The sequence below is a fragment of the Neolamprologus brichardi genome, chromosome 5, assembly GCF_056152115.1.
Source record: "Neolamprologus brichardi isolate AB-2024 chromosome 5, ASM5615211v1, whole genome shotgun sequence".
Classification (NCBI taxonomy): Eukaryota; Metazoa; Chordata; class Actinopteri; order Cichliformes; family Cichlidae; genus Neolamprologus; species Neolamprologus brichardi.
In genome coordinates, this window is record NC_142108.1 from 13,657,802 (window position 1) to 13,669,459 (window position 11,658).

General features: G+C 42.4%; 1 protein-coding gene across 1 annotated transcript; it reads left to right on the forward strand.

Annotated features, from left to right (window-relative positions):
- The first annotated feature begins 1,162 nt into the window (after positions 1 to 1,162).
- Positions 1,163 to 11,592, forward strand: LOC102799670 (leucine-rich repeat neuronal protein 1-like). Its single transcript, XM_006808795.3, has 2 exons — positions 1,163 to 1,554; positions 8,315 to 11,592. The coding sequence occupies exon 2, from the start codon at positions 8,518 to 8,520 to the stop codon at positions 10,663 to 10,665; it is 2,148 nt and encodes a 715-aa protein (XP_006808858.1). The 5' UTR covers positions 1,163 to 1,554; positions 8,315 to 8,517; the 3' UTR covers positions 10,666 to 11,592.
- The last annotated feature ends 66 nt before the right edge of the window (positions 11,593 to 11,658 follow it).

Here is an 11,658-nt window from a genome sequence, read left to right on the forward strand (position 1 = left end):
AAGCTTTGATAAAAACCAATAAAATGGCAAAAGTGTCTTTGTGCTGACAATGTATATACATATATCTGCAATTATCTCTTTAATTCTTTTGTAAATGAGCAAAACCTGCACATGACATCCTTGCACACATTCTTGCACACATTGATGATAACATCTGTTCTCCGTAGCCGTAGTTTGGATGAAGTACCTGACAGGCAGTGCCCAGACTTGCAGCTCAAACAGAAAGTGATGAAACAGTGTCATTTTCACGGCTCCCGCAAGAAAAGGAGGGAGGAGGCGGAGGCGGAGGAGGAGCAAGAATGAATCCAAAGAAGTGACAGTTGTGTAGGAAATATGTATCTTTCTTAAATTCCCAAAATGGACTCCTGTGTTTGTGTGAAGAGTTTGCGTATTACTTGCCTTATGCCTAAATCTGTTTCCACGTCAGTGTGGGGACTCACCTTCTGTATGTGGATAAAAGAAAATCCCTATGATGCAAACAGTTTAATTTAATGCTGAAGATCTGGTCAAAGGGTTCTGGTAATGTTCAAGTTGAGTGATTCTTAAACTTCAGAAGCTCCACAAGCCAAAAAGTTCACACCCAGCAGCCAAAAATCATTAACAATTCAATTATAATAAAAAATTACATTATCATTATATCACTGAACCTAGCTTCTCTTCATGTTTTTCTCCGGGTCATCCATACCCGCAGTGACTCTATGTTCCACCAGTTAGTCTTGACAAACCAGTGGGTAAGGTCCAGTGTGTAAAGATGGTAAAAGTCCAGAAATTCAATGTTAGTCATTAAACTTCCGAGTCTGTGTGTGTGTGTGTGCGCGCGCGCGCGCACGCACATGGAAGAGAGAGCTAGGGAAATGGGGGAAGAAGTGGGGTGACTAGATCCACTTTAAAGTCCATTTCAATTCATAATTATTATGAATTATTAACTCCGAGCTCGTGGCAGACAAAAGATTTTCTACCAAACACGTTCACACATTTTTTTCACTGGTGATAACTACATTTCAGTAAGGTTTACCCGAAGAGTGAAAATACGCACAATGTTTAAGCGCTCAACAATAACACTAATAATCTAAAAAGAAAACATCTAAATAGTCTCAGTGTAGTCACATGTCATTGTTTCCTCAGCCTGAGATTCAATCACAACATAATCCGCGCATCGCAGTTTACGGCCGGTAGGGTGGGATTTTCGTTCCCATGGTTGTGATGACAGAACAGATGGTGAGGCTGCTTGTTTGGGCACCAGAGTCGGTGTCAGAGGCTTTTCTGTCCAGCTGACCTGCACAGGGCAGCTGCTCTCTGGAAGCTGCGCGCTGCTGCTTTTCACTGCTGAAGTATCGCCTGTCGCCGTTGTTTCAAACACCAGTTGGAGTAGAAGGGGAGCGAAAAGCCGGGGTACGGGGTGCTTTGCTACAAAATCTCTTCGTTCGGGTTCACATCTGTATTCGAAAACATAGTTTGCGTCGCTCAGTCATCTTCCTGGAGTGGCGGATGCTGCGTGGGTCACATACAGTAGCCTGCAGCATTCTTTGGTACGGAGGATTCGGCGCTTCGTAGGTGAGAGCAAAACGCCTGTTTATTTTATGCATGTGCTGATGTTTTTGGGTGCATGCCCGTAGAACAGCTCAGGCGATTTTCTTAATTTCTGACTTGTATGACGGCATTAATATTTTAATCCGTTTCAGAACGATACAGATGAAGTCATCATTTTGCAGTTCTTAAAAAGATTTGAGAGCTGCACTGTTCAACAAAGATCCAATGTGACAATAATGGATTCTCGTTAAGAGACAAGACTGATTTGATTGCCCGAACAAACGGAAATATAGATTATTCAATAATAATAATAATAATAATAATAATAATAATAATAATAATAATAATAATAATAATAAGGTTTATCGATGTTTGGACGTTATCATTCTGCGGTGTGTGCTCAGTCAGTCTTATCAATAAAATGCTTTTTTTGCTGTGTTTTTCCGAGGAGATTGCGCTCTGCAGTCAGTCTCTACAGGGCATATCTTCATTATGAGCCGTTCCAAGTCTAGACAATCATCAATGTGTGACGATAGGACGCAGGAAAACAAAGAAAACATGAACCAAACCTGGTGTTAAAAATGGCTTTAAGTGAAATTATTTCTGTTTTAATTGTTATAGTTTTCTCCATAAAAGATCTAAATACATCTCTACATGGATGTTGTTAAACGCGCAGTATTGCAGACTCTCCACTGTAGTTGGTTGAACTAACAATGTAGTGTAACATTTACACATACTTTCCCGGTGCAGTGCTGAGTGCACTGGGGCAGCTGAGGAGTATTCACCTCTCTCTCTCTCTCTCTACACACACACACACACACACACACACACACACACACACACACACATATATATATATATATATATATATATATATATATATATATATATATATGTGTGTGTGTGTGTGTGTGTGTGTGTGTGTGTGTGTGCATGCCAAATAAGGGTGAGGAAATGAATCCTTAGGAAGTGTCTGAAATTATGACAAGGAGAGGAAAGGAGACAGACAACCCTGTGTTTCTACTAAAAAGAAAGCAGAGGGGGTCTGCATTGTTCAGGTCACCTTTGTCAAGTTGGCTCTGTTGTTTCAGCTGCTGCATTACAGAGCACCTGTTACTGAGATCACTAATGCGGCACCAAGGGTTGAGGATCCTAACTGTTTATTACAAACGTCTGGTTGAGTTTTGTCATCTTGTTTACACAGACAAAAAGATTGTGCATGATTTGCACACTGCCAATCTTCCAGCAAATGCAAGCACACAACTTTGTGTAGTCGCCCAACGAGCCAGTGATATGAAAGCTGTGGACCCCCCCACCCCCCACCCGAATCTTAGCATCAACAATGCACAGTGACGTATCTCCTCAGCTGGTAACAGGGAGTGTGACACAAAGACACGACTTGGTGTGTCTGTGCGCCATTGTGCGCCATAGGGCTACCGCTGCAGCATGTTCTGGAGCTGCAGTTCCCACAGTGGTGGAGGGGAGTTACGGGTGTCAACAGCTTGACCTTATTCCTTTGAGAGTGTGATGTGAATTCAAACATGAGAACGCAATGAGCCATTAAAAGGTCTTGTCGTTTTGTTGTGACTGAATGAGTGTTTTTATTTTATTTTATTATCAGTATATGTTTTTTCACACTCTACATAGTACTTTAAAAAAGCCTTTTTAAAATAAAATATGATGCTCTGTCAATTTAAAGATTAAGTATGTCATTAAAAACAAACTAAAACACTGAAAATGTAGGTAAAAATAAGAAAGACTTATTGTCCATTCGATGCAAACCACATTCATTCACAACATTTTTATTGTACACATGCAGTCTTCACTGTCCCTTCCCACATGTAAACTCACACATAATAAAGGAGCACATTTCCTAAAAATCCACTCAAAAGAATTAATATTGGCACAATTTCTTTGCTCTGTGCAGTAGGTCAATTTAAACAGAGAAAGTTAATTTCCCTTGACCTCTGAGTCTTTCCAAATAGGGATTCCCCAGAGATTAGAGACCTTGGCATGTCACTATGATTAATCGATACTCCAATGACAACATATTGGCTTTTCACACACGCTGCAACTTTAAGGAGAGCTGAGGTGGAGATTGAGAGTGTGGACAAAAAAAAGGGACAGAAAAAAAAAAAATAAAGCCAAAGAAGAAAAATTGTGTCAAGATCCATCTCTGTTCCACAGGGAAATAAGCCTCCTGTATGGATTTGCGGTAAATGGAAATACAGAGACAATTTGCTGCTCTGCAACTTTTAACCTTCAGTGGATTCTGAAGAAATCATGCAGCGTACTTTTCCGTGATTCCATACATACTATTAGATTTTGTCATTGCTCCTTGAGTCCTGTGGTGTTTTCAGCTCCTCCTGTAGTCTTCGAGCTCTCCACCTTCTCTCTCTTTGCGCTCTGTCTTTTTCCTGACTGGTTGGACATGCATCCCTCTCAGCTACACCTCTGCAATCAGCAGCTGCACCAAAGCCCTCTGTGATGTGAAGTGAGACACTTGCATACTAATGGAGCAGAAACAGGATGTCTCTCAGGCAGGCCAGCACAGTGAGGACATGAAGAAAACATCAGGCGGCATTGCTTAGGTTTCAGTGCCACATTACAGCCCTGGATTGATGCTGTTTGTCATGGCAAACTCGAAGCATTAGTAAATGAATAAGTGTCTTATTATAATATATTGTATGGTGATGCATGTGCAAAGTATAGTTTTATCTATTGGTTCCTCTGCAAGGGCAGTGTTTTCCTTGCACATATGGTTGGCTGTTTAATCATACCAGTGGGTTTCTATTGCACCAGCCCAAGTTTTTACTGGCATATTTCATTCGCTGCCTGATGGCACTAATAGCTGTCTTCTCATATCTTTGGTTATGGAACAAATGCCGGTGGCATAGCCGTTGCCATGGTGATGGCATGTCTGTGAGCCTGTTGTGTGGCTGCTGATACAGAAACACTGCTCACATTTTGCACCCAGTGAAACGGGCCCCAGAAACAGATGGGTGAAAGAATTGCCGCCTGTGAAAAATGATGTGGTGCGCTATCAAGTGAGGTCCCTCCTGGCTGTGCCAGGGGCATATGGTGAAATATAATATTAGCGGCAATTCTTAGAAGGCGTAAAATCAAATGAACTGAAATTACTCATAAAACAACACAAGTGTCATGATTTTTATTCAATCAAAGTGTTTTCAAATCACCTCTTTACTGTTTGTGATTGAAAACAACGACTACCAGGTCCACCCATAAAGACTTGCACGCCGCAGATCTAAAGAGAAATGATCCTGCATCTGATTGCAGGTCTGTTTTCCTTCAGGGGCTCTCATTATCTCGCCACTTGTATTGTCCAAAGAAAATGTCTTATAAATAGATTTATGGAGCCTTAACATGGAACAGACAAACTTTGTTATGTGCCGCAGTTACATCCTGCTGTCATGCTTCGGACCATCAGAGCCAATGAACCTCTGAAGGTTCAGCTGAACCAAGTGCAGACCAATTGTAGATTCCGTGCAGCAATTGCAGATGGATGTTGACACATTTTCTATGTTTACTGTGAACTTGGATTAAAACCTTATAACTACTGGGTGTGCTGTGAGAGTAAATCCCCTCAGCCTGAGCCTTCAGTTTAGACAGTCAGCTGGATAATGCCGAGCTACTGAAGGATTTTTCTTCCTCCTTCTAGTGTTCTCAGTATGCATGCATGTAAAAATCAGCAAGTCAAATAAGAATAGGCAAGGACGGGTATGTGTCGAGGGATATGTTGCTATGGGACGAAAAATGTATTTTGTGGGAAAGTGTAGATCCAAATGTAAGAAGAAATATGTTTCATACAATATCTGTGCTCTCTGCTGCCACAGCCGAGCGATTAGCAATAGATTTTCAGCATAAAGGTGCTCGTACCCAACAGGTGCAGCCCTGCTGTGGCAGTGAGTGTATTATATTATATCTCAAACCGAATCTCTGCTGCATCCCTGAGAGCAGTGAAAACAAGAGTTCATAAAGTTGTCCACCACCCACCCTCTTGTTGATATGATCTGGTAGGACTTTACAAGTCCTCTGTTGCAGTTTAAATTGTGAGACTGAAGTGTGTTGCCAACTACAGAATATATAGTTATCATGAGGAAGTTGTATGTGGAGCTTCTCAGTTACAGAAGCTGTCTATAAGACTGCACAGAACACACAAGCTGTGTAGAAAACTGTAAGAATGTGCATTAAAGGCCATAACACTCTGACACAATGTATGCAAAAAAAAGCGATGCACATAGATTTGTGTTATCCTTCAAACACGTTAGCAAGAGTAGCAGTGAGCAGGGGGTCAGAGCAGCAGGCTGCATGGCTTAGCACTGGACCAGCAAAGGCTCGATGTTATAAACAGGTGGGAAGCCATTCCAATCACTTCAGCAGAACTGGTCCGTGGCCAACAATACGTGTGTGTGTGGGTTGAGCGGAGAGAGTGTACGTGTAAATTTGTGTACTGCAATCATTATGAAGCAAACTACCAGTGAAAAAGAGCATATGTGCCCAACAAAACTTCCCAGGGTCAATAAGGTCAACACGTACGCACAGCAAGACATAGGTGGGGACCGGATGCTGACTCCCACAGTGTTGCCAGGCTGCCAGAAACCTAGTGGCAGGTGTCTGAGTTTTATGGCCTCAGCATGAAAACAAACATCACTCCTCCTGTCTTCTCCAATTTAATACCCGAGCAACGCAACACATGGAGCAAGAGAGAGAGGACAGATAAATGTGTTATCGAGGAGATTTCTACATATATTTATAGGCAAGTAATTAAAATGAAGAACATATGACTGGATTATTTAAATGATGGATGATTAAAAGCAGAAGGAGAAGCCACATGTTCAGAGTTTTCTAATAAGGATCTATGAATAGTAGGCACACGTTCCTGCTGCCACACTTTAGTCACACTGAGAGAATCATTAGATCGGATAGTGTGTGACCAGGTCACTGCAGAGATCAGCCACCTGATCCAAGGTAGCATATGAATTCTTTGAGAAACAGGGGTGAGCGCTGAAGCTTTAATGCTTAAACTTTCTGTGGTATATTTCCTCTATTTGACTGAAATTGTTGAAAGCCTTTTTTTTGTATGTGCAGTTCCTCTCCTCTGCTGCATTTCAATTTCTAGAAACAACTTATTTCTCGACATGGCACAGGCTTTTATTCTGTATCTGTCAAGCAGTTTTTACATTATGGTGTATGCGATGTTAAGGGAAAAACAGCGAGAATCTGTCAACACATCGCAAAGCGTGAACAGACATCATATGAAAGGTGAGGGAAAACAATCTGTATCTATTTTATGTTAATATCTGAGGAACCTGCTACTTACGATCTGAAATAAATGTTACCCATCTCGCACGCACACACACGCATGCACAAACTCAACCTCAGTATGTGAGGATCAAAACAAGCGTTAGTGTTAGTCATACTGGAAGCTGAAACTGCAGTTGTTTGTTTTAGTGAAAGAAAGCCAAGAGCCTCTTTTGCTTTCCCATTTCTCTGTCTTCTATTATAGGAATAAATGGAGATTTCCTTTCAGTTGTTTAGGAAGCGTACCGACACATAGACACAAACACAACCTCACATACAGACAAGATACAGTGTCTGCACGTGCAAAACTAGCTAAAAGAAGAATGTTATTTTTCTAGTTTGTAACAGTTTAGAGGAATTCTTTTTATTTGTTCAAAGAAACTGACAGCAGTTCCTCATTCTCAACACTCATATTGCTTGTGAAAGTCGAGTCTGTGCCGGTCATTCTTAGTAATATTTGTCAGACTGGGTGACATCAGACTGTAGAACAAAAGCAAAAAAAAGCATAAAATCTTAAAAATTCGCTGGCGGCTCAGGATGTCAGTCAGCTCATCTTAATCTCAACAAACCTGGACGTGCACAGTTATACAGTGGGCCCACAGCTCAAACTTTTTTTGTGACTGCCTACCATGGGTCTTTATCATAAGCAGTGAGTGATTAACAGTGAAGAGCACTCACTCCCAGTATATTAAGCTTGTTGTGTAATGGGCTCACAGCCAGAGTTGCCGGCTGCTCCTACCCTGCTCGCTCGTTGAAGAGGATAACTGAAACTAAGCTGGTATGCAGATAATCTAACCAAACCAGAGAGAGAGCGAGAGAAAACATTTTCATAATCTCCAAGGAGACAGATACATCAAGGAGGCACAAGCAAAAACAAACCTATCATCCTACGTGCTGAAAAGTGTAGTGCTCAGTCTAAAAATGTTGCCTCTTTCTCCCTGTTAGTTAACCTGCTTGGGTAAGATGGCAATTTTAGTAAAGGAGGAGCAAGATTTTAAATACGTTGCAATGCCTTGTGATTTCATTGCTGTAACACTAAAGCTTTACATGTAAATAAAGAGTGCCTCGCTCAAGAGCGAATTTCAAGCAGTCCTTTGGGATGACTTGTTTCAGCTGAAGTTCATTTCAAGATCTCGAATTAATTAAACACACTTTCTGCTTATTATCAGTTATGTCTGGATGTGTAAGCTGCAATTTAAAATGATGATAAATTCCTATGTGACTCAAGGGGAACCACATGAATTTGACAGATTCTTTCTGCCCTGTTAGACACATCATTTTAAATATCCCTAAACATCTGTGAGGTGCTGCTATGGAAATGTGACGTGTCTCATTTTTTTCATCATCTTGAAATTAATAATGAACTCATTACCTTCTCACTTCACTCTGTCATGCCGTTTTTCAATTTTTTTCCCAGTTACTTATATCCCTTAACAGCTGCCTTACTCTTTTTCTTTTTCAGGTCAAAACCTCAAGTTGAAGTTTGGATCTAATGCCTGTCCTGCCTGTCTTTTGCACACTCCGTCCTCTTGGTTAGAAATCACCATTCTCAACCTACAGCAGCTAGCTACAAAGGAGACTAATGCTTATTAACCGTACCCTTCTATCCTCCTCCCAAACGCTGCCTCTCATTTAAGCCTTTTGTGAGCAGGGAGAGGAGACAACATGGCGCTCAGCTGTCAGCCTTGGCCTCCTCTAATCTGGTTGTGCATAGGATTGCTTCTTTGCTTTCTGTCACCGGCACACGGCAAAGATTGCCCTCATTTGTGTGTTTGCGAGATCCGCCCTTGGTTCACCCCTCAGTCAACCTACAAGGAGGCAACTACAGTGGATTGCAATGATTTAAGGCTAACACACATCCCTACCAACCTGTCAGTGGATACCCAAGTGTTACTGCTCCAAAGCAACGCCATATCTCGTACCAGCGGAGAGCTGGAGGTACTGTTTAACTTGACGGAGCTAGATTTATCCCAAAACAACTTTAGCACTGTGGAAGCTGTCGGCCTCACAAGCATGAACCACCTGACCACCCTGCATCTAGAGGAGAACCAGATCACGCAGCTGCCAGACCACTGCCTGCAAAACCTCTCCAACCTTCAGGAGCTCTACATCAACCACAACCAGATAAGCTCCATCTCCCCTCGAGCATTTGCAGGACTGCACAGTCTGCTGCGCCTCCACCTTAACTCCAACAGGCTCCATGTCATAGACAGCCACTGGTTTGAAGAAACACCCAATCTTGAGATTCTCATGATTGGGGAGAATCCAGTTATTGGCCTCCTAGACATGAACTTCAAGCCCCTAGTAAGGCTGAGAAGTCTGGTTCTGGCTGGAATGGATCTCACTGATGTTCCACCCGATGCATTTGTAGGTTTAGATAATTTGGAGAGCATTTCTTTCTATGACAACAAATTGGTCAGTATCCCCCAACTGGCCCTTCAGAAAGTTCCCAATCTCAAATTCTTGGATTTAAACAAGAATCCAGTCCAGAAAATTCAAGAAGGAGACTTCAGAAACATGCTACGTCTGAAGGAGCTGGGCATCAACAACATGATGGAGTTAGTGTCTATTGACCGTTATGCTATGGACAACCTCCCAGAACTGACTAAACTAGAGGCAACCAACAACCCGAAGCTGTCTTATATCCACAGGTTTGCTTTCAGGGATATGCCATCCCTTGAGAGTCTGATGCTTAATAATAATGCTCTTACTGCCCTTTACAAGCAAACTGTGGATGTGTTGCCAAATCTGCGGGAGATCAGTCTCCACAGCAACCCATTGCGGTGTGATTGTGTCATACAGTGGATGAGTTCCAACAGGACCACGGTGCGCTTCATGGAGCCCTTGACTATGCTGTGCACCTCCCCACCAGAGTTTAGAGGTCAACGGGTCAGAGAGTTCAGACTGCTGGAGTCAACGGAGCAGTGTCTTCCCCTTATATCCCATGAAACCTTTCCTAGCCACTTGAATCTAGAGCTGGGCATGAGCGTGAGCCTGGATTGCCGGGCAATGGCTGAACCAAATCCAGATATATACTGGGTGACTCCTCTTGGAAACAAAATCACAATGGACACTGTGTCAGAGCGCTATCACTTGAGCAGCGAGGGCACCCTGCGGCTTTCTCACGTGCAGGTGCAAGATTCTGGTCGTTACACCTGCGTGGCCCAGAACACTGAAGGGGCCGACACACGGGTCGCCACCATCCGCATAAATGGAACCCTGCTCGACAGCGCTCAGGTGATGAAGATTTATGTCAAGCAGACGGAGTCACACTCCATCTTGGTGTCCTGGAAAGTCAACTCTAATGTCATGTCCTCGAACCTGAAGTGGGCTTCGGCCACCATGAAGATTGACAATCCACACATCACCTACACAGCCCGTGTCCCTGTAGATGTCCACGAGTACAACCTCACGCACCTTCAACCTGCCACCGAATACGAGGTATGCCTCACTGTCTCCAACATCCACCTGCAGACACACAAGTCTTGTGTTAATGTGACAACACGTAGCGCTACCTTTGCCCTGGACCTGACAGACCAGCACCCAAGCGCAGCTGTGCTAGCTGTCATGTCAACCATGTTGCTCTTCCTCAGTCTGGCCACTGTGGGCATCTACATGGCCCGAAGATGGAAGAGGAAAAATTACCACCACTCCTTGAAGAAATACATGCTGAAGACATCCTCCATTCCACTTAACGAGCTCTACCCTCCACTCATTAACTTATGGGAGGCTGACGGTGAAAAGGACAAAGATGGCAGCACAGAGGGAAAACCCTCTCCTGTTGACACCACGCGCAGTTATTACATGTGGTGAGGATTCACTGAGGATTTATTGTCTCCAGCAGCACAAAGAAACACTTTTGCCATTTTGGGGCAAAAGTTGACTAAAGTTGCAATTTCTTTTGTATTCTCAGCTTTGCTAATAAGAGGCAGAGTGATCAAGTGCAGGATTTTTATTAGTATAGCGTATCGCCTTTGTTTGATTCTTTCTAACGTTCTGGACTTTCCGAGATGGCAGCTGTAGTTAGCCTCCAGGTCGTCTTAGTTGCTCTGCTCTGTTTCTGTGGTACATTTTTGACTCGCTTATTTTTGGGAAGCTTCTACAGCAGCAGGGTCGATGAACTTCTTCCAGCATTACTAGAAATGTTTCTTTCTCGGTTTTGTAAAACAGTTAATCTGTTGCGCACTGATAGATAAAGGAGTTTGTACGAACTTCGAAGCTGACAACGGGGTTTAGACTTGTTAAACTGTCTACTGAATGTTAGCAATTGTGCAGTAATGTTGTATCAACTATATCTTTGAACTTTCTAATTTACAGCGCAAGATATTAGGATTTTAGTTTGCAGATAAATGTGATGTTAAATGCTAGAAATGCAAATGTTTGATAAGTACCTTTTGACTTCTTTTTCCTTAAGGTGCACTAGAAGCCTTTTGACTTTTTGTTCATTCTTTTATTTGGCTAGACATTTGTTGGCTGCTTAGTTTATTATTTTCACATGCAACATGTATACTAAACACGTTAAAATAAATAACATTTTGATTCTTTTACAGAAATTTGGGAGTTTTCTGTGACTCTTTGGCATTAGAATTGCATCTGTTCGCTTTAGACTAACAGTGTTAGTGGTTGATGACACATGCTGTATTTAGGCTCTGAATCTCATGTCTTAATAAATGGTACTGTAAGCTCTCAGTTCCACAGATAGACGTGAATGTGTGCTGCCCTCTGGTGGATGCTACATATTAAAACTAATCATGTTTAATATGGCTGTTTATCAAAGCTTTTACTTTCAGTACATAACTAATACAA